Here is a 24,209-nt window from a genome sequence, read left to right on the forward strand (position 1 = left end):
AGCACAATTTAATCCAAGGATAAACAATACAGCTTGCTGACCCAATACTTGACCAATTTTTTCCTTAAGTTTTCCAAATGCCACTTAATTCTCCAAGAAAATGAAGAAGTAAACTACATTATTCTAACTAGATACCTATCTATGCTTCTTTTGCTGTATTCTTTCCCTAATTTTTGATTCTATAAAACTATTAGGACATATTAAAGAACCAAAAGATAATAACATAAATGGAACCAATTTATGATACTTAAAAAATAAGAATATAAAGTATTAAAAATTGCCAGTGTAATCTTCTGCATGGTATATCATGGTATATAAGCATGCAATGTCGATGTTCTAATTAAATTTAATGCCAGATATGTTTGATACATTTTCTGGGTACTATGCAATCAATATATGTATCAAATATTATACTTATCTCTTTCTAACTGCAACAATAAAAGCAAGCTCTTCCAAACAAACATAAATGCAAGATGTTAACTTTCATCTTTTTAAGAAAAATCAAGTGATTAAAAATGACAACAGAAAAAGGACCACAATTCTAAGCAAGCTCAAGAGATTTTTGTTAGAGTTTTCTGAAAGCAAGGAAGGAAAATGCACTGGTGAAAGCAATGGAACAACTCAAATATCCTCAATGGAATGCAAACCAAGTATCTAACAGGTAATTTGCAATAAAAAAGAAAACAGCTTTAAAGTCACAAGACTTGATTCAGCTTTTAAAAATCAGTTCTTAAAAGCTACTTAATTCTTGAGGAGGACATACCTCTCTCTTATCTTCGAGGAAAGATTTTACTTCCTCAAAGTATGACTGCCATTTTTCTGGGAAGAACACTAGTGAAAATCACTTGACATCACTATAGAATAAATATATTTCACCAGTTTAGCCGTTAATAAAAACTGAATCTTTTATACTAAAAGGTATCTTATATATACATCAGATCAGATCAGATCAGTCGCTCAGTCTTGTCCGACTCTTTGCAACCCTGAATCGCAGCACGCCAAGCCTCCCTGTCCATCACAAACTCCCGGAATTCACTCAGACTCACGTCCATCGAGTCAGTGATGCCATCCAGCCATCACATCCTCTGTCGTCCCCTTCTCCTCCTGCCCCCAATCCCTCCCAGCATCAGAGTCTTTTCCAATGAGTCAACTTTTCGCATGAGGTGGCCAAAGTACTGGAGTTTCAGCTTCAGCATCATTCCTTCCAAAGAAATCCCAGGGCTGATCTCCTTCAGAATGGACTGGTTGCATCTCCTTGCAGTCCAAGGGACTCTCAAGAGTCTTCTCCAACACCACAGTTCAAAAGCATCAATTCTTCTGTGCTCAGCCTTCTTCACAGTCCAACTCTCACATCCATACATGACCACAGGAAAAACCATAACCTTGACTAGACGAACCTTTGTTGGCAAAGTAATGTCTCTGCTTTTGAATATGCTATCTAGGTTGGTCATAATCATACTTAAAGTGACTGACATGTACCTCATTAAAGATATTAATTTTTAAGATCTTTCTTTTGGGCACAAAAAGAATTTTTCCAGAAGAAAAATTCAGAATAGAAGGTTCATCTTAACTAACTGTCCTTTTCAGAAAATTTATAATTTTTAAGTATAAAAAGATTAATTTTTAACCATTTAGTCAAAACATTAACAAATATATAGTCAGTTACTATAAACAAATTAAAAAAAAAAAGACATCCCTATTTTTAAGGAGCTTACATGATTAGACTGAAGCCTTGAAACCTACAACAAATTATCAATGGATTAATAGGAAATAATAAAGGAAGTTGACAGAGTACTAGAAAGTAATAAATGTGGTCGAATTCTTAAAGAATATTTAACCAAACAATCATCTTTCGCTCAGCTTGAACACATATTGGAAGAAAGCAAGATGACAACAGAAAATGTAGAGTAAATAGACTAGTTGAGAACATAATGAGAACAGAGACAAGTAACTGGAGAAATTTTTGTAGTCAACCACTACAAGTTCCTGAAATGATGAATACAGTAGTTTAGCAAGAGTATTTCTGAGTTGTAGATTTAAAAAATAACAAAGCCAATCTTAGAAATGTCTTAGGCCATGACAGAATCCAGTGGAATATACAATATACCATTATCTTTCACACTGTTTTCCTTTAAGTTCTTCACTCATAAGCTTGACACAATTGTAGTTTATGAAAATATATCATAGATTACACAATGGAATTGACTACAGTTATATATGATTAAAAAGTACTTATTAATATATCAATATATGTGTGTATATAAAATTGTGTCCTGCAAGAACTTAAAACATAAAAAATATCAAACTATCTATAAGTGCTAGTCGCTTAGTCACGCCCAACTCTTTGCAACCCCATGGACTGCAGCCCACCAGGCTCCTCTGTCCATTAGATTTTCCAGGCAAGGATACTGGAATGGGTTGCCATTTCCTTCTCCAGGGGATCTTCCCAACCCAGGGATTGAACCCGGGTCTCCTGCACTGCAGGCAGATTCTTTAACGACTGAGCTACAACGGAAGCCCCCAAAGTATCCGTAAGTATCATCAAATATTTAAAGTTAGCATTAACCTAGTAAGCAGGCATGGGACTGTATTTTGATTCCCACTCAGTGAACCTACAAGTCATGGCTTAACCTAATCATACCTTGTTCTCAGAGGAGTCAAAGCAAAAATCCAGCATTAAATGATCAAGATAATTTTATAATCTGTAGTCGTTTGATAGGCATTTTAAAAACAATGTATATAAATATATACCTTCCTCTTTGTTTTCTCAGAGATATATATTCAATAAGGGGAAAATAAAAGATAAGAATAATCACCCAGACACAGTTTAATTAGGAGTCTGATACATAACTATTTATCTTCGGATTACAAATTCTCAATATATTCATTTATGTATCACATTACACTGAATGATAAATACCTAGATATTATGCTTAAATCAAAAATAGTCAATGAAAACCTGGTAATAGACTCAACAAATTTTCTACTCCCAAGGACTCTCCTGGAGTCTATCACAGTTTAGAAACCAAAAATAGTGAAGTAGAGCACTCATTAAAGAAAAATACAATATTGGTCTTTTCTGCAACCTAAATTTTATGTAGCTACATAAAATAGGAAGCAATTGGAGGGTTAAAAAATAAGTAATATCAAAATAGTATATATTTCATCTGGCCTCAATTTCTCAGCTACTAAAAACCAGAAGGTACAGTCCAAGGGAAAGATTTTACCACAATACTCTCATCTGTAAACTCATTCTAGACCTTTAATAAGAACATGAAGAAAGACAGCAAAAAGAAACAATATAGGCAATATGGATAAGCAAAGTCTGCAGCAGAAATAGGAGCAGTCCTCACCACAGGATGTCTGGATGCACTTTCATGACAATGCCTCTTTTGATAATAACTACAATAAAATACTTGGAAAGAAGCATCTTATCACCTGGTAGCCAGATTCAACTATAGTTTATAAAAGACGTTCTGAAAGGCACAACTTAAAAAAGAAAGAAAACGAGAAATTCTTCTCCCCTAAAGCCTAATCACGAAAACAGTAAATGGAATTAAGTCTTGCATATCTTAATACACTAACAGCCTTGTGACAGCTATAAGCCAAAACTTCTCACCAGATCTAACCAACACATCTCACTTGTTGACTGACAGCCTAGATAGGCAGTTGAAGAATGTGTGCTCATAAACAGCAGACTTAATGTACTCCCAGCATTCCACTCTTATTTAACCTTATAAAGTTTCTATTTGCTAAGTCTAACCATTTGGCTCTTTATCTCAACCCACTTGCCAACACTTGAGCACAGAGACTAAGACAGCACTTTCACATTTATATTTGAGAAATAATTTGATTTGTTCCAAATCTCTGATTTTTTAATATGCACTCCTAGAAAAAATAAAAACATTAAAAAAAAAAAAAGGATCTAAACTACAGAGTATGTAAGTGGAAAGTAACACCAGTAAAAGAACTGCAATACTAGGGATAACCTATCAACTATAAATTTTAAACCCAGAATAAATTTATTTTCAGTAATCTAGAATCTGAGCCCCCCCCCCACAAAATATTAACAATATGCAAATACTATCTGAGTCTCCTATTCCGAGTTTCCCTAGTGGCTGAGTGGTAAGGAAACGTGACGGGAGCCTCAGGTTCAATCCCCGGGTCAGGAAGATCCCCTGGAGAAGGAAATGACAACCCACTCCAGTATTCTTGCTTGGGAAACCCATGGACAGAGGAGCCTGGTAGACTATAGTCCATGGGGTCGCTAAATAGTCAGACACAACTTAGCGACTAAACAACAATAACAACAAAACTTTTAGCTATAATAAATTCTTCATTATCAACACTGGAATACCTGTATCAGTTTTCAACACCAAGCTTGCTTCAACTTGTGATTGTTTGAATCTGAGGAACTCCTATCATCAGCTGATGGGCCCCCAAAAATCTGTGAACTAAATTTAATGTCATTAAATTAATACAATTAGTTAAATAAACATGCTGGGTAAAAAAGAAACAAAAAACAAAACTGACGTAATCCAAAGAAAAATTATTTGGATATTATCGAAGCTACTGCCTGTCCTCTACCACACCGGTCCACAGGAGAAGACAGACACACACACACATGCACTCACTCTTCACGGTATTCTATGCCTTTAAAATGAAGGAATACAATTCAGTTAAGTCCTTACCAAGATACCTGACAAAAAAGATACCTACAGAAGGAAAACAGAAAAACAGTTCTAAAAGAAAGATGGTAAGCTCTACCAAAGAATGTATAATGAATAAAAATGCATTCATTCTGCAGATTGAAAAATATGCCAAATAACATTTTAACTTTTTTTCAGGTTTGCCAAATAACTCTAGCTTTTAATTAAAGTAGATCTTCTGAATATCACTGAACAAAATAAAGCCAATTTTATAAATGGTAAGAAGGTACGAGTCAATGTAATTTTTACAAGGATAAAATTTTATTCTAGTTCATCAGAATGGCATGTTGTTAAGAAATATTATCCCAGAAAATAACCCTTGAGAACATGAATGACTCTGGCTGGGTAAACCTGATACATGAAGAACAGCATCATTGATACAGTAACCAGATCAAAGAGATGTACATACTGCAAAGTCAGAAAGCCACAGACTCTCCATCTTTAACCTATTCTTCAAGCTTTTATTTATAAGCTTAAGTCCACCCACTTTTTAAAGCATGTTCCCAAAATGCTAGAAGAAATACCTTTAAAAGTATATTCAATTCAACAGTAAGCCATTAGTCACTAAACCAACATTTATTGAATATCTACTATGTGCCAATATGTGGGTGGATGGGATAAAAAGGAAACATGATACTCTTTATCCTCAAAAGAGCTGACAACCCATCAGCAAGATACACCTGTAAACCATGATTTCAGTTACTCATGAAGAGCAACTTGACATCTATCAAAATTTTCAAAATGTATCTGATATCTTAGCTCCCTTTAATTCCATTTCTAGACTAGCTCCCAGAGAAATTCTCATGGATAAGCCAACAGACTTGCACAAAGCTTTTATTGTTAACCTTACCTATAAAGCAAAACAATGGAAGCAATATAAGGGTCCCTTAATGTGAATGGATAAACACGAGATACATACATTTATAGAACACTAAAAGTTTAAAAGAAGGAATTACATATTCATTAAGCTAGATACCAAAAACAACTTAAAAGTAAACAAAGGGGATTGCAGACTGACAAACTACGTGAGACCAGCAGCTAACCCTGTAACGTCAGACACAACCACTGTGACCACACACTCAGCAACACTGCACTGCTGTTTGTGGTCCATTATGTGTGCTAAAGCTGTTGGTTTTTTAAGCATTTTAGATCATCACAGTAGTTACCTCTAGAAAGAGACAGTGGTAACATGGGATGTAAGACAAGAGACTTCAAGTTTATTTGCTTTATTAATTCAAGAAGAAACAAATTTAAAAGAAAGGCTGCTGCTAAGTCACTTCAGTCGTGTCTGACTCTGTGCGACCCCATAGACGGCAGCCCACCAGGCTCCCCCGTCCCTGGGATTCTCCAGGCAACAACACTGGAGTGGGTTGCCATTTCCTTCTCCAACGCATGAAAGTGAAAAGTGAAAGTGAAGTCGCTCTGTCGTGTCCGACTCTTAGCGACCCCGTGGACTGCAGCCCACCAGGCTCCTCCATCCATGGGATTTTCCAGGCAAGAGTACTGGAGTGGGGTGCCATTGCCTTCTCCGACAAAAAGGCTAACAACTGTCAATGTCTAGGTGACGACGGGCTTATATTACAGATGTTACTACTCTTTTCAGTATTTTGAATTTTTTTAATTTCCTAAAATTAGAAAATATACAAGACTAAAATATTTGACCACATTTCAAATTAGAAATCTCAAACTACAATCCCAGTTACCAAGAGATACACAAATTTATTATCATAACACTCAAGAAACTTAACAACCTGGTCCCCACCTTCCTTCACAGACCCAATTATGAACACTTCCCCAACTACGATAAAATCCTAATCTTACTTGGACACCCACTACTAACTAGCTGCTGCTGCTGCTGCTAAGTCGCTTCAGTCGTGTCCAACTCTGTGCGACGCCATGGACTGCAGCCTACCAGGCTTCTCTGTCCATGGGATTCTCCAGGCAAGAACACTGGAATGGGTTGCCATTTCCTTCTCCACTACTAACTGGACGTTCCACATATTTTTCTAATGCCTTGTTTTTGTCAACGCTATTTCCCACAGCAGCACTTTTCTCACAAAATGTCTGCTTGCATCATAGTCACCACATCGCTACGTATCAATCAAGACCCAGTTCCAACGCCACCGATTATTAACAGGATTTCCTGATTCCTCCCTGGCCTCTCACAGAAGTACTTATTTTGTGACTGGCATTTCCACAGCACTTATCACTAGAAAAGGATATCCTTTCTTTGGCAGTATAACTTTTTAAATTCCTTAACACTATTGAGTGCCTGGCACACAGTATGTATTCCATTTTTAACTGCACCAAATCAACATCTGAAACAGTGTTAAGGGATAGAGTGGAAAGCTATCAGTTCATTAACTCATTAGAATTTTTATTAAATCTATTAGACAAAATATTTAGCTTCTAAATACAAACTTCATAAAAAATACATTATGTTTATGAAAAGTAAAAAATGTTGCATGAGTGCAATTCTAATAAAATTAATTATATTTATACAGGGTTAATATCAACATTAAACACTCTCCAGAAGACACTTCTTCTCTTTGACAATTTTACTAATTTTCCTAGAAAAGAGTTCAGTGTATCTCTATTAGTATTAGCAGCTCCCCCTAAAAAAAAGTTATTATTCTAGCAAAAGGATCTTCTGCTCATGCTAACAATTAACTTCCTCCTTTGGTGCCTTACAGAACCTGTCGGCAAATGTTTTAAGAGGGATAATGCCTTTTGGAAATTACTGCTTGGTTCAAAGGCATATAGATTTAGCTCCATCTGTGATGTATCCAGGCAATCAAAGGTCTTGAAGACAAATACTCAGGAATCCGACATATCTGGGTTAAAACCTTGACTGTGACATTTACCTATTGTTACTTAATCTTTCGGGGCCTCAATTTCCTCATCTGTAAAATGGAATAAGTGAAAATTAATTATGTGAAACTACATTGTACCTGGGTACATGATAAACACTCAGTGAGATAACAACTACTAAGTCTTTTTAAACATCAAAAACTGAAAGCAAAATTCTGAAATGTAGTAACAAAGACAAGATGAAGCTTAATAACTTAACGTCACCTTCTCTAGAATGCCATATTTGTGCATCACTGTTTACTGGGAACTACCACTCTTGATGCAAGTAAATGCTTTGTCCATTCAGAGGGGAAAGGCAATGAAGACGAGTATCTACCCTAGGAGACTCTGGAAGCCAAAGTGAGTACTTACAAAATGCAATCCTTCATAAATGTACATCACTTATGTCTGGGATTACAAGTAAACTCACTTCTCAAGGAGTATTTGAGGAATAAGATATCAAGAATGTAGTGGGGGTACTGGAGGGTAGCGGGGACCAAATCCCTTAATATATTCACTCAAAGTTGAAGAGTCAGGAAAAGACAAGCCTTAATAGAATGCTGAATTAGTTACTGCTATTTAAGCTTTGATGCAAATGTTTACCTTACTTACCCTAATTGATGATAATATGGCTACCAGTCTACTCACTTAACTGCTTCAACAACCTCAAATTACAGCAAGCAGCAAAAATAAAGAATTAAACTGTGTGGGTAACTAACAGATGAAATCAGAACAGTCAGCGACAGCGGGCACTGACAATGGCCAGTTCAAACTGGTAGACTCCAGAAAGTGAACTCTGATCGGGAGAGGAAGAAAAAAGCTTTTAATAAAGACTCCTACATTTGGAACTATATGCAGCATATTAAAAAGGAGAGACATTACTTTGCCAACAAAGGTCCATCTAGTCAGAGCTATGGTTTTTCCAGTAGTCATGTATGGATGTGAGAGTTGGACCATAAAGAAGGCTGATCGCTGAAGAATTGATGCTTTTGAACTGTGGTGTTGGAGAAAACTCTTTAAGAGTCCCTTGGACTGCAAGGAGATCCAACCACCCCATCCTAAAGGAGATCAGTCCTGAATATTCATTGGAAGGACTGATGCTGAAGCTGAAGCTCTAATACTCTGGCCACCTGATGTGAAAAGCTGACTCACTGGAAAAGACCCTGATGCCGGGAAAGATTGAGGGCAGGAGGAGAAAGGGATGACAGAGGATGAGATGGTTGGATGGCGTCACTGACTCAGTGGACATGAGTCTGAGTAAACTCCAGGAGCTGGTGATGGACAGGGAGGCCTGGTGTGCAGTCCATGGGGTTGCAACGAGTTGTACACAACTGAGCGACTGAACAACATTTTGTACTTCACCTCAATCTCTTTTAGTCTGATCTGCCTAAGAACAAGTCTGAGGTAGTACTATCTCCTTTCTACAAACAAGGAGATCAAAGTTCAAAAATTAAGATAATTAACTGCATCACATGATTAAGAAACAGTTGGATCACAGGATGAATTCATTTCAACTCAAACTTAAGTGTTTGCTTCATTCATTCCCTAAAATGCTTCCAGCCTGGAAGAAGGAAACCAAGAGAGGTAAATTTAGATCCTACTTCATACATGTAGGCCTCCAAAGGATAACAACATTAAAAACAATGTTACAAATAATGTTACAGCAGGAGCCAAAGGAGATGGTACAGAATTATAAAACTAGTAAAATAATTCACCAGGAGGTTGAAAAAAACAAAAAGTCATAATTAACTTACAGGAAATCAAGTTTTAACCAGAAAACATACATCATTTCCCAAAAACTTTCTAAAATCTATTCATAATATATTACTAGTTTCTTGGGTAACTCCGAAATCTATACTAGTTCATAACTCTACAAAGTACAAGATGCTAAAAATAGGCCAAATAAATATAACACATATATATCAAATATGCTGACCCTAAGCCTTAGGATAGAAACCATTTTCAAAATCATAAAACTTTAAGACATCTTTAAGACATAAGTACTTCAAGACATCAAGTTGGATAGCAAATGTAGATAATCTAACTGACCCCATCATTTTAAAATTAAATAAAAAGGTGCCCAAAGAACTTCTGTCCAAAATGTAGAAAAGCAGAATCTGGAGCAAGGAAATTAAAAAGCAGAGAAAATATACTTAATGAAGTTTCTAGATCATCAGTAACTATATACACAAACTAAACATGGCTTTAGAATAATTTTAGCCAGTCCTGCACAGAAGTGATGTTAATGCTACAGCTAATAGACAACAGACGGCTATACACAATATGCTAGACACCCATTATAGTTGTATTCCTCAGATCTGTTTTTATAATCTATATGATATTTTATAGAAAATGCAAAATACATCCAATCTAGGTGCATGGCACCTGTCTCATTCAAAAAATGACTAAAACAAAAACCCATTATTTGGGGGGGGGGGGCGGAGATTTTACATCTAAGTCCTCAATTCTTTGCTTCACCATCAATCATCTGAATCCAAAAATGTCCAGTCATTGTCCTCACTTGACGCCTGCATAAAGCTCCCTCTGGTAAATAACACATCCCTTTCCTCATTCTAACGTCTACCTTACTTACAGTGCCACAAATAAGCACACTCAAATATTCTGCTACTTTGGGTAAGATGGCAAGTTTACCATTTAACACTCAAGATAAAGCTAAGCATTTCATATTTTTAAAGAAAATTTCCCTAAAATCATTTAAACAACAAAATTAAAAATAAACCATAAATATCTGCAAAAACCCATGTACAAGCATCTTATCTTTACAGTTATATCAAGGACACAAAAGCTGTGTCACTGAAATATACAAAGACAATGCTGCCATCTAAAGGCCAAGATACAGTCAGATACTCAGTGTATAGAAAAGCACACAGTTTGATATTCTAAAGTCAGCAAGCTTTACGCTTTAGAAAAGCACTGCACTGTGACTGTTTTCAGGCCACATAATGAAACTCGAACACTCTGGAGAAGGTTCTTAAGAAGATAGATACGACAATTAGCAAAATAATTTGGCTAATGATCAATATCTATCTGTACAGGTAAAGTTCTGCTAGCATCCTTTCAAACACAATATTCTCCTAAGTAGCTGTATTAGTTGTTTGTTCTATTAAATGACATTTATTATCCCTGTATATAATTAAATATACAGTATAATTATATATCTGCATATATAAATATTATTTATCATTAAGCAGATTATTATTTCTACTTACCCTGTTTAAAATATTTGTTGCTAAGGGACTAATGATAATACATCTCAGAGCAAAAAAAACCCAGACTACTTAAAGTCACAGCTTTGCAAGTAATTCAAATATTTATCCTTATTTCATAATTCCTAAAAATACATACCAAAGTTCCTATGGGAGATGAGTTATCAACAGCTTAACTGTCCAACAGAAAGAGTTCAAATGATTCTCAATTTCTCTTTCTAAATTGAAAGAATTTCTTTGAACTAAAATATAGGAAAAATTACTTCAAATTTACAATGAAATCAAAATATTTACTGAATAACACTACATAAAAAACTTATTTCCTTTAGCATCTAAGTACATAATATCTTTCTAATGGACCATAATATCAAGGATATTTGAATATAACTGGACTTCCCTGGTGGCTAAGATGGTAAAGTGTCTGTCTACAATGCGGGAGACCCGGGTTCGATCCCTGGGTTGGGAAGATCCCCTGGAGAAGGAAATGGCACTCCACTCCAATACTCTTGCCTGGAAAATCCCATGGACAAAGGAGCCTGGTAGGCTGCAGCCCATGGGGTCGCAAAGAGTCGGACACGACTGAGCGACTTCACTTCACTTCAGAACCGTCAAAAAACATGGTTAATTCCTTTGAGAAACCACTGACCAAAATTTTTTGCTGAAACAAAGATGTTTTGAGCATCTTCTGTATGTGGGATTCTATGCTCGGAGCAGGGTTTCAAACTGTAGATCAGTCACCTTCTGGGTGGCTGAAACGCTCTTGGCTTGGGTGCAGAGGCGCCACCTTTGTGTTTTGTAGTGTTGATTTGGGACATTAAAAGTGAACAACCAAACAAACAAGACTTTGATCAGGTAGGATTTGTTTTGCCCTTTCTAAATGTCAATTTTAAATTTCACTTTATGTTGTTTTCTCTAATTAATAAAAGGTTTTCACCCTAAAGACAAATAAAAAAAGAAAAATGTTTCTCTGGTTTTGCTCAACAAGAAAACAAATATTAATCAGTCAATAATGTTCCCATTACATGAGAAATATTAAAAACTGTAAGTCGGGATTACCATCTTTTAATTTATCTTGAGTGTAAAGTGGAAACAGATGACACACACAGTCAAGATCTCATAACAACCACTAGTTTTTTATGTTTCCTATGAGTCAAAATTAATACTGCACAATTTAAGGACATTATGTCATTTAATCCTCAAAACCACAACCCGCAAAAAGACAAACACTAATAACCCAATTTGCAAAAGACGTTCAGAAACCCTAAGTAGCTTTACCAGGGTCACAATGCAGGATTCAAAAATTCACTCTCTCTGACCCAGAAGACCTTACTGTCTCCAAAAGAACATAAAGACTCGGGAGTGATTATTAAAATTGTATTAAATGTAAAGAGGAATAGGAAGTATTTTTATTATGTAATTTTAGAGAAACATATAATTCTATGTGTTAATAAAAGCATATACTTTTAATTCAATGTTTCAATTTTTTTCTTACTATAATCTTAAAAAAAAAAAAAAAAGCATTATCTTACTTGAAGTGCTGAGGTTTCTTAGAGACTTTTCAAAACTTACCTTAATACATGAGAGGTATTACTAAATTTTGTAAACTAACTCTAAGGAGGGGGGAGCAACAAAAAGATCTCTTCATTTGCAAATAGAGTTAAAAAGCACATCTTCTTTATAAATCTGATACACGGTCAGGACCATCTTGCCTACATTTTAATGTAGAGTATTTTTTCGACATCTAGAACTCTACTAATGCCTCTGCAGTGACAACTTTTTCTGTTAAAAAGTTTTCTTTTTCTATACTGCATACTCATCAAATCAAAGTTAAATGAATTTGGAATATTATTCTGCTATAAAAAGGAATGAAGCTCTGATACATGCTACAACACAAATGAACTTTGAAAAAATATGGTAAGGCAAAGAAGGTAGATACAAAAGACCACATATTGTGTTCTGTTTATATGAAATGCCTGGAACAGACAAATCCATGGAAACCAAAAGTAGACTACCAGTTGCCATGAGCTAGAAGAAGGCGGAATGAAGAGGGACAGCTAATGGACACAAAGTTTCTTTATGGGATAATAAAACCATTTTAGAACTAGTGATGATGACTGCATAACTTTATGAATATACTAAAAAATACTGAATTGTACATTTTTAAAAGGTATATTTTATGATATGTAAAGTATATCTCAAAAAGAGAAAATTACATGGTTTTAAACAGTGTGTATGATTATCTACACATGTGCTTAAAACATAATATAAATTCTATGTAACACTCTAAAACCTATGTAACTACCAAGATTATCTGTCTCAATTTACTGAATCCCATTTTATGCCATACTAAGTGAAAGGCTCTATTTCACAAATGTACATCTTCTTGAATGTTAAAAATCCCTAACTATCTAAAATTATTATAACCCCTAGGGGAGTCAGAAGGAATGACAACTACATACTCATGTTTGGCAGCCAAATTTCATTTTTTCCAATTAATTTTTACCACCGTCACAGTTTAGGAAAAAACACATTAACACATGCTAATGAAGAATTTTTAACATGTAAGTACCACATATAAGCAAGCATCCACATGACTATAAAATCAAATTATAAAAATCACTGTTTTCAGAAGATTCTTGCTTTGAAGTAGAATTTGCCTCTAAACCACCAAAAGAAATCAGCAGAAAAAACCTGATAACACTGCGTTATAAGGAATTCAAGAGTTAAATGAAAAACAGAAGGATGATAAGAAGTACTTACTAATTTGTTTTCCTGCATGTATATTCTCTGTAATTTCAGACAGCCCTTAGCTATGACGATCATGCCTTCATCTGAGATCTTGTAACACTGGCCGAAATGAATATCTTTCAGTTCTCTGCATTTCGACCCCAGCTGTAAATAAAGAGATTCCGCTGAATGCTCCAAAAATAACAAAGTCAACATATTTCTAGAGGGATTTCCAAATAACTTTTTAAATAGCTATACCAAAGTTAAATAATCATCAATTCCTCTTAAAATAGAATGCAGGCAATCTCTCATTTAAAACACTGCTGTGTAAGCCCTGTGACCTTCTAATCATTTCCTTGCTTCAACTGCCTCACACTGTCCAACCACCAAAAGGCCTAGGTTCCTTAACACTTCAAATTTGTATCTGTGTTACTCTTAAGTCTTTTTATCAGTCATACTGTTAGACTGAAAGGAATAGAGATCCAAGGGATAAAACCAAAGTCCAAGAAGTGAACCATGATGCAGTGAGTGAGTGAACGAGTGCTTAGTTCATGAGATTCTGCTTCCAGCTCTGACTGCCCGCAATGTGTCCTTTTTCTCCATCGGCCCATTGACACTGTGATAGAGAAAAAAGACTGAATGTGCTAGAGCCAATATTCCAGTTAACACTTATTTACACACTTACTGCAAACACTAAAAGAAAAGGGACTAGTGATTTCCTGATTACTTTCCTCAAGTGTACATTAAAAAGTAACAAGTATAATGTCCCCCTTAAAAAACATGAAGCACCATATAGAACAAATTATATACATTTATTTCCAAAATCTAGAGTAGAAATTAGATAATTAAAGCAAACGATAAATAAACATTGTTTTATGAGTGTTACATATGAAGAAAGTCATCTTAGATAAAATGAGAAAATTTAGTAAAAATCTATAAATCAAAAATTATCTAAAAAGTTACATTAAAACAAGAAACCCGGTGTTGACAAGAGTTCAAAGTGTATAAATTATTACTAAAAATCATGGAGAATTTAGAAACTTTTTTAAATTTTATAAAATAGGCCTGAAAATTATATGACTCGGCATCTAAATATTTACCAAAAAATGTAAGAAGAATGGATAACTGACTAGATGTACAGTAAAGTCAACACACTAAAAGTTAATTATACAACCTAGATAGTGGGTATTCAGGTGTCCATTCTAAAATTCTTTCAAATTTTCCATGTATTTAAAATTATTCATAACAGATTATTGAAATAATTAACTAAAGGTGTTTGGTAACAGCTACAAGAAATTAGCACAAGACTTTTTTAAATAGTAAAATAGAGAAAATAACTTAAAGTTATAAATTATGGTGTTTGCATAAAATTGAATATTAGATAACCATTAAATTGAAATAATCTTGGTTCATTTCCAAGGAAAACCATTCAATATCACATTAATCGAAGTCTATGCCCCAACCACTAATGCCAAAAAAACTGAAGCTGAACAGTTATTATGCATACCTACCAGAAGTAGGTCTAGTTACTTCTAGAAATAATGCCAAAAAAAAAGGTGTCCTTTTCACCATAGGGGACTGGAATGCAAAAGTAGGAAGTCAAGAGATACCTGGAGTAACAGGCAAATTTGGTCTTGGAGTACAAAATTAAGCAGGTCAAAGGCTAACAGAGTTTTGCCAAGAGAATGCACTGGTCATAGCAAACACCCTCTTCCAACAACACAAAAGACTACACATGGACATCACCAGATGGTCAATACCGAAATCAGACTGACTATATTCTTTGCAGTCAAAGATGGAGAAGCTCTATAAAGTCAGCAAAATCAAGATCGGGAGCTGACTGTGGCTCAGATCATAAACTCCTTATTGCCAAATTCAGACTTAAATTGAAGAAAGAAGGGAAAACTATTAAGCTGCACAGGTATGACCTAAATCAAATCCCTTCAGATTACACAGCGGAAGTGAGAAATAGATTCAAGGGATTAGAACTGATAGAGTGACTGAAGAACTATGGACGGAGGTTTGTGACACTGTACAAGAGACGGTGATAAAAACCATCCCCAAAAAACGAAAGGCAAAAAACAAAACGGTTGTCTGAGGAGGCCTTACAAATAGCTGAGGAAAGAAGAGAAGTGAAAGGCAAAGGAGAAAAGGAAAGATATACCCATTTGAATGCAGAGTTCCAAAGAATAGCAAGGAAAGATAAGAAAGCCTTCCTCAGTGATCAGTGCAAAGAAATAGAGGAAAACAATAGAATGGGAAAGACTAGAGATCTCTTCAAGAAAATCAGAGATACCAAGGGAACACTCCATGCAAAGATGAGCACAATAAAGGACAGAAACAGTATGGACAGAAGCAGAATACACAGAACTATACAAAAAAAGATCTTAATGACCTAGATATCCAAGATGGTGTGATCATTGACCTAGAGCCAGATATCCTGGAATGTGAAGCCAAGTAGGCCTTAGGATGCATCAGGACAAACAAAGCTAGTGAAGGTGAAAGAATTCCAGCTGAGCTATTTGAAATCCTGAAAGATGAAGCTGTGAAAGTGCCACACTTTTCCAAATATGCCAGGAAATTTGGAAGAATCAGCAGAGGCCACAGGACTAGAAAAGGTCAGTTTCCCTTCCAATCCCAAAGAAAGGCAATGCCAAAGAATGCTCAAACTACCACACAATTGCACTCATATCGCATGCCAGCAAAGTAATGCTCAAAATCCATCAAGCTAGGCTTCAACAGTATATGAACCGAGAACTGCCAGATGTACAAGCTATTTCAACAAGGCAGAGGAACCAGAGATCAAATTGCCAACATCCACTGGATCACAGAAAAAGCAAGCGAATTCCAGAAAAACAGCTACTTCTGCTTCATTGACTACACTAAAGCCTTTGATTTCAGGCAGTTCTACACTGACTGACTAATAATTTCTACCAGTGAATCCAAAAGGAAATCAGTCCTGAATATTCACTGAAAGGACTGATGCTGAAGCTGAAGGAAGCTCCAATACTCTGGCTATCTGATGGGAAGAAATGACTCAGTGGAAAAGGCCCTGATGCTGGGAAAGATTGAAGGCAAGAGAAGGGGATGACAGAGGATGAAATGGTTGAATGGCATCGCCGACTAGATGGACATGAGTTTGAGCAAGCTTCAGGAGTTGGTGATGGACAGGGAAGCCTGGCGTCTGCAGTCCATGGGGTCGCAAAGAGTCGGACATGACTGAGCGACTGAACTGAAAGCCTTTGACTTTGTGGAGCACAACAAACTGTGGAAAAGTCTTAAAGAGATTGGAATACCAGACCACCTGACCTGCCTCTTGAGAAACCTATAAGCGGGTCAAGAAGCAAGTTAGAAACAGACATGGCACAACAGACTGGTTCCAAATCGGGAAAGGAATACATCAAGGCTGTATATTGTCACCCTGCTTACTTTATATGCAGAGTACATCATGAGAAAGGCCAGGCTGCATGCAGCACAAGCTGGAATCAAGATCGCTGGGAGAAATATCAATAACTTCAGATATGCAGATGACACCACCCTTATGGCAGAAAGCGAAGAGGAACTAAAGAACATCTTGATGAAGGTAAAAAAGGAGAGTGAAAAAGCTGGCTTAAAACTCAACATTCAAAAAACTAAGATTATGGCATCCCATCCCATTACTTCATGGCAAACAGATGGTGAAACAATGGAAACAGTGGCAGACTTTATTTTTGGGGGCTCCAAAATCACTGCAGATGGTAACTGCAGCTATGAAATTAAAAGACTTGCTCCTTGGAAGAAAAGCTATGACAAACCTAGACAACATATTAAAAAACAAAGACATTAATATGCTGACAAAGGTCTGTAGAGTCAAAGCTATGGTTTTTCCAGTAGACATGTATGGATGTGAGAACTGGACCATAAAAAGGCTGAGCGCTGAAGAATTGATGCTTTTGAACTGTGGTGTTGGAGAAGACTCTTGAGAGTCCTCTGGACTGCAAGCAGATCAGTCAGCCAGTCCTAAAGGAAATCAACCCTGAATATTCATTGGAAGGATTGATACTGAAGCTGAAGCTCTAATACTGTGGCCATCTGATGTGAAAAGCTGACTCATTGGAAAGGACCCTGATGCTGGGAAAGATTGAAGGCAGGAGGAGAAGTGGACGACAGAGGATGAGATGGTTGGATAACATCACTGACTCAATGGACATGAGTTTGAGCAAGCTCCAGGAGATGGTGAAAGACAGGGAAGCCTTGTGTGCTGCAGTCCATTGGGTAACAAAGAGTCGGACATGACGGAGTAACTGAACAACAACAACAAAAAAAAACTGAAGTAAACACTTGACAAATAAAATGTAAACTGTACATATTTTTATAATATAATTCTACTAATTATGAATGTTTATGTATACACATACATATTTAAACATATACATATGTATAGAAAGGAGATGAAATATACACCCACGTGTTTACAGTAGTTATTTCTGATCGGTACAATAATGGGTATTGTTTTTTTTTCTTTTTTACCAATCTTCTCACATCTTTTTGCAAATAAATCATTTGTAAACAAAAACTTCCAAGTTTTGTTTCAAATAAAGTAAGAAAGATACACAATTTCAACTATTTTTCTAGGAATGGTGATATACACAAGGCATGTTATTTTAATCTAGGTAACACAATAACCAAATATATATTCCACTGGAAATATAAACTCCATGAAGACAGAGATTTCACTAATGTAGCCCTGGTGCCCATGTCTAATAGTCAGCTGATACTTAGTAAATATTTGTTGAATGACTGAAAAGGCTGATCAGAGTTTTTCATTGTAAAGAAGTCTTTTTGAAAAATGGACAAATAAAGGGATCCATGATTATGGTCCCATATACTACCGTGTTCTATTTAATTCAACAGTTCTAAATTGGGTCCACAGGTGGAAATCAAGGATTCCAGGTAAATGCAAAAGGGAAAAAAAAAGGTAAATTTTTATTTACTTGCTATTCTCTAATGAACTTTAACCTCTCCTTCACTTATTAATAGACAATCATAGTAGTTTAGCAGTATGCATAACTCTGTAAAGAATAGGAAGCAAAAATAATCTCATGTACCGTTACTGCTGTTGCAGATACAGTGACATAGCATTTTTGTCATCAATTTTCATCACGTTCGTTAGATGTGCTACCAGATCTTACAATACATTAAAAAGGCACATATATTTCTAGAACAAACATACATGTTACTCAGACCAGAGAGCTGAATTGAAAGTCAGTAAGTGAAGAAAGCAGAGCAGTAGTATCTTAGCTCACAACCAACACACCCAACAAGGTCACATGTGTACAGCAGTGAGGGCAAGGCTGGTGTGGAAGACACCAGGGTTCCTGAGAAGTGCAGTAAAAAAGCAGTCAGCCCCTCAGAGCACCGCCCACTGCTGCAGAGCCCGCCCCTGCCCCGCTCAGACAGCAGGGAAAGATGGGTTCACCGAGGGTCGTGCACCACAGAGGGCCGTGCACCACAGCGTCCTCCGACGGGGGCAGGCCATTGGCAGACGAGAGCAACAGCACACTTCTGAAAATGTGAGGATGATTGTTTTCAAAGCGAAAATGGAGGAATTAAAAGAAATAACTCCATAAAATGTTCCAGGATGAGAGGATACGGACTTCCAGACCAAAAGGACTCACCCGTACATCTAACCACAAATGACAAAAGAAGATCTATGCCAAGGCAAATCATCATAAAGTTTCGTAACTGTGGGTATAAAAAATATTCTGCAGATCGCTAGTAAGAAACAGATTTCATACAGAGGGTTAAAGATGAAAATAGCATCAAACTTCTTAATGACAACACTGAAAGAAAGCAATAGAGCAACGCCATTAAATACTGAAGGAAAATTATTTCAAATCTATGATTCTATTAAGTGTGAGGGGTAGAAAAGAGACATTTTCACACGTGCAAATTCTCAAAAAAGACTTACGTCCCATATATTCATACATCCCATACAGGAAGTGATCACAGTCTGTGCTCTATAAAACATAAGAATACATCCAGAGAAACAAGGCATGACGTCTAGGTAATAGGACATCTCACAGAACAGCAAGAAGAAGAAAACATTGAAAATAACAGTGACGGTAAGACACTAAGATGACCATTAATGCAAAAGTAGGACAGGGGAGCCTGGTGGGCTGCCGTCTATGGGGTTGCACAGAGTCGGACATGACTGAAGTGACTTAGCAGCAGCAGCAGCAGCATACATTCAAGAAGTCCAGACTGTTGTCTGCTTTAAGAAAATAAATTTAACTAAGCATCTATATATAGATACTAAAACAGGTGGGGGGGAGCTGTGGGCTCCATCACTGTTAAGATATAAAAACTAGTAAAGTAAATGAGGACAAAAGGTATTTATTCATTTTGATAAAAACAAAATTCCAAATGGAAAAAGGTAAGTACACAATTATAAAATGTAAATACTGAATACTTATTTAATCAAAATTAGAACTATTTTGATACTCTGAAGGGATAGGAGATAGAAAAGGATAAGTGAGCTAAATCCTCATCTTTCCATAGCAAGGAAACAGCACAAATGTTCTAAAATGAATAAATCAAGAAAACAGACACAGAAACAGACAGGAAATGCTTCTCTACTATTGCGTCCTTCCTGTGAACTCTGGTCTAACTCCTGGTCTCTACACGGATTATTAATTAGCTTACATTAATAAACTGAATATGTTCAGTTCATCTCTGTTCTTTTGCCCCTTGAGAATAAACTGCCCACAAGGAGCACCCTACTTCTACATTTGCAGGACACTGCTGATTCAGCCTAGTGAACGATGACTATGCCCACTGACCAAACTATAGCATTTGCATTAACAGATGTATTCAACTCTATTAGTAAGCAACATTCCCAATCTAGCCTTTCTGTGTATTAAAGCTGGTGTTTTCCCTCTGCCACTATTCCAATGTCTTATTTGTCAATTTATTCAGATACTGAGCAATAAAGAGACCTCAACACTTAGTGCACCAGCCAGGATTACTGAGAAACAGAAGAGAATCTGGATAAAAGAAGTAACAGGTGTCTATAAGACTCTTAGACATCAACGTCTGTGGACAGCTTGGTAGAGTCTCATGTTAAAACAGGTAAGTTATACTGCTGCAAAGGTCCATTTAGTCAAAGCTATGGTTTTTCTAGTAGTCATGTCTGGATGTCAGAGTTGGACTGTGAAGAAAGCTGAGCACAGAAGAACTGATGTTTTTGAACTGTGGTGTTGGAGAAGACTCTTGAGAGTCCCCTGGAGTCTCCCCTCTAAAGGAGATCCAACCAGTCCATCCTAAAGGAAACAGTCCTGAATATTCACTGGAAGGATTGATGCTGAAGCTGAAACTCCAATACTTTGGCCACCTGATGTGCAGAACTAACTCATTGGAAAAGACCCTGATGCTGGGAGGGATTGGGGGCAGGAGGAGAAGGGGACGACAGAGGATGAGATGGCTGGATGGCATCACTGATGCGATGAATATGAATTTGGGTAATCTCCGGGAGTTGGTGATGGACAGGGAGGCCTGGTGTGCTGCGGTTCATGGGGGGGTCGCAAAGAGTTGGACACAACTGAGCGACTGAACTGAACTGAATACTGCTGCAGTCTGGAAGAGATGTTTAAACCAATTACATGGTGTTTTGACCTTAGCAAGTAGCTCTGATGCCTTTATCTACAAACAAGTGACTGTGACTTTCCATAGAGCAAACAGCCACATGGGCAGGCATACATACATAAGAACCATGGTAATGGTCTCAACAGATATGAGCAGCACAGGACCCTAATAACTTACTAGGGAAGAGCGTCTCGAGGGACAATCACCATCATTTAGTCTCACTGAAGAAACTGATGTTCTATTTTAGACAACCTCATTGAAAATACTAGGAAAGACTGCATCCATATTGGTGTCCATCTGTACTAGTCACGTTACCCCAAATGAATGTTCTAAAGTTCCAGGAATAAATTTAATCAAGAAGGTAAAAGATCTGTACTCTGAAAACTATAGAACAATGATGAAAGAAACTGAAGATGACACAAATAAATGGAAAGATAAACCATTCACGTGGACTAGAAGAATATTGTTAAAATGACCATACTAACCAAAGCAGTCTACATATTCAGTGCAATAGCTATCAAAATACCAATGGCATTTTTCACAGAACTAAAACAAATCATCATAAAATTTATATGAAACCACAAAAGACTTCAAATAAAGCAATCCTTAGGAAAAATAAAAAAGCTGGAAGCATCACATGCTTGATTTCAAGCTATACTAGAAAGCTACAGTAATCAAAACAGTATGATACTGGCACAGAAACAGGCACAGACCAACGGGACAGAACAAAGAGCCCAGAAATAAACACACACGCACACACATATTCACACCCAGCCTGCCCTTCAATGCTATTTGCACCTGACATGCCAGGCACAACCCGAACTCTCATTCTTCCAGTAAATGGTCTTAGGCACCTAAGACACAGAACCCAGGATGTCATTTAGGAGGCTATGAATCTCTATCAAGTCAAGTCCAATATCTGGTTCCCTAGGAAAGGTGCACGTTGAATGAACAGTAATAGAAACTCTCCTCTAACTCTAATGTGTCAAGGGTACCCATCAGTCAACTCTGAAGGAAAGCATTTAATACAAAGGGTATTATCACTTAAATGAAGCCACCTATTAATCCATAGTTCATATTAGCACATGACAGCAATTAGAACTATAGACTAAATTAATATAAAAAGGATTATCCTTATTCTTTTCCTCTTTATAACAGTCATTTAAGATTCTTTTCCTTTAAGATTATTTACAGTTTTGCTCCAGAACCTTGAGTGTTAGTGACTCAGTCATGTCCAACTCTTTGTGATCCCATGGATATAGACCACAGGGCTCCTCCGTCCATGGAATTCTCCAGACAGGAATACTGGAGAGGGAAGCCATTACTTTCTCCAGGGGGTCTTTTCAACTCAGGGATCGAACCCAGGTCTCCTGAATTGCAGGCAGATTCTTTACCATCTGAGCCACCAGGGAAGCCCCTAGAACTCCAAAGGTATTTTTCAAAATTTTCTCTAAAATACTTGGAGATGAAAAATAAATAAATAAAAAATAAAATACTTGGAGATGATTTTCCCTGAATCTCAAAATTTAATTAAAATTTTGCACACTACCCTTAAGAATTTACAGAAGAAAATATGTTTTAACAAGCTATTTGCTGTTACTGGGTTATTTTTATAGATAACAACAAAACAAACACCTTAGGAAGAGTATAATTCGACAAAGAATCTAGATAACTGAAACCACAACACAGAACCACTGGGATAGAAGTAAGATTAGGTTTTCCAAGGTCACAGGAAAGTTTTTCAAAACCAGTAGTAAAAACATATTTTTAAAACATGAGGTATGCCTTCAATAGAAGAGGAAATTTGTTCCTTCTTTCCATTCCTGATATATCACCACTGTCACTATTATACATATGCAAGAAAGCAGTGAAAAAACCTAATCCATATCTTATAGTAACTTCACCCAACTACACTAAATACTCATGTCTGTGAAATCATAAAAATAACAATGTCATAATTTGATTCAGTAGTTTCATTGGTAGTAGAGGAACACAAACAACGAGATATGAAAGAAAGCAAAGCAAATTTTTCAAACTGCCACTCATCTGACCCACTTTAAGGACTCAAATTTGAATCTTTTTCCTAGATTTATGTTGTTTGACTTTATGAAACACTGAAAACATTATGCAAGTGATAAGCCAGACGCAGAAGAATTAGGAGTGTACGAGTCCACCTACATGAGGTAGCTAGAATAGGTCCTGAAAGTCCACTAATCAGAAATCAGAATAGAGCCCACGATGGTTACACAACATGGTGAACATACGTAATGCCACTGAATCGCACACTTAAAAGCTGTTAAAATGAAAAACTTGCTAAAATAGTAAATATTAAGAAGATTCTACCACAGTAAAAAAAAAAAAACACCACCACCACATTGAAAAAACAAATGCCAGGAAAACTTGAGATTAAAAAAATAAATAAGTCAACAGGAAATGATGTTTCTTTCCAAACCTGTTTTTCTAATTATAATTATTTTAACATAATTACATTAGATATTAAATAAACTGACTTAAATGAGAAAGAAAAAGAAAGCTCATGCTATAAAAAGTTGGTTGAATGTTCTACATTCAATGAGAACAAGCCATAAAAACATGCCAATAAATTAGTTTTCAGTAGGACACTATAAAATTATAAAATATTGGGAAAATCACAATTTCAAAGAAGCTGCACCCATATTCCTGTCCCACTTCAATTTTTAATAAAAACTGAAAATCAGCAGTGCCACATCATTGTTATACTTTAAATAAAATCTATCCATCCATCACATGCTCAGTCACGTCCGACTCTTTGCGATCCGATGGACTGCAGCCCACCAGCCTCCTCCGTCCATGAGATTCTCCAGGCAAGAATATTGGAGTGGGCTGCCATTTCCTCCTCCAGGGGATCTTCCTGACCCAGGAATCAAACCTGTGTCCCCAGCATTGCAGGCAAATTCTTTACCGCTGAGCCATCGGTAAATCTATATAAGTAAAATAAAGTAAAACTCTATCTCTAATTCAAGAAAAAGGCCTTGACTCTATATCAAAAGATTCACTAAATGAATCTACAATTATATAACACTTTTAATTAAAA

General features: G+C 36.4%; 1 protein-coding gene across 6 annotated transcripts in view; it reads right to left on the reverse strand.

Annotated features, from left to right (window-relative positions):
* Positions 1–24,209, reverse strand: part of FBXL17 (F-box and leucine rich repeat protein 17) — a 527,117-nt gene that overhangs the window by 470,917 nt on the left and 31,991 nt on the right. For 4 of the 6 annotated variants that reach the window (XR_015168387.1, XM_086413344.1, XM_086413346.1 and 1 more), the window contains exon 4: positions 13,547–13,678. The exons of 1 other annotated variant lie outside the window; for it this stretch is intronic. Coding sequence is in view for 4 of the 5 variants with exons in the window: in XM_086413344.1 (XP_086269470.1) it covers positions 13,547–13,678 (132 nt within the window). In the remaining variant the exon portion in view is untranslated. Of the gene's footprint in view, positions 1–13,546; positions 13,679–14,306; positions 24,097–24,209 lie in introns of those variants that run through there. One more of the 6 variants, XM_086413347.1, reaches the window with a different exon arrangement.

Source organism: Bos grunniens, chromosome 7, assembly GCF_055505025.1.
Source record: "Bos grunniens cultivar Pamir isolate PY7600 chromosome 7, Bosgru_T2T1.0, whole genome shotgun sequence".
NCBI classification, from domain to species: Eukaryota; Metazoa; Chordata; class Mammalia; order Artiodactyla; family Bovidae; genus Bos; species Bos grunniens.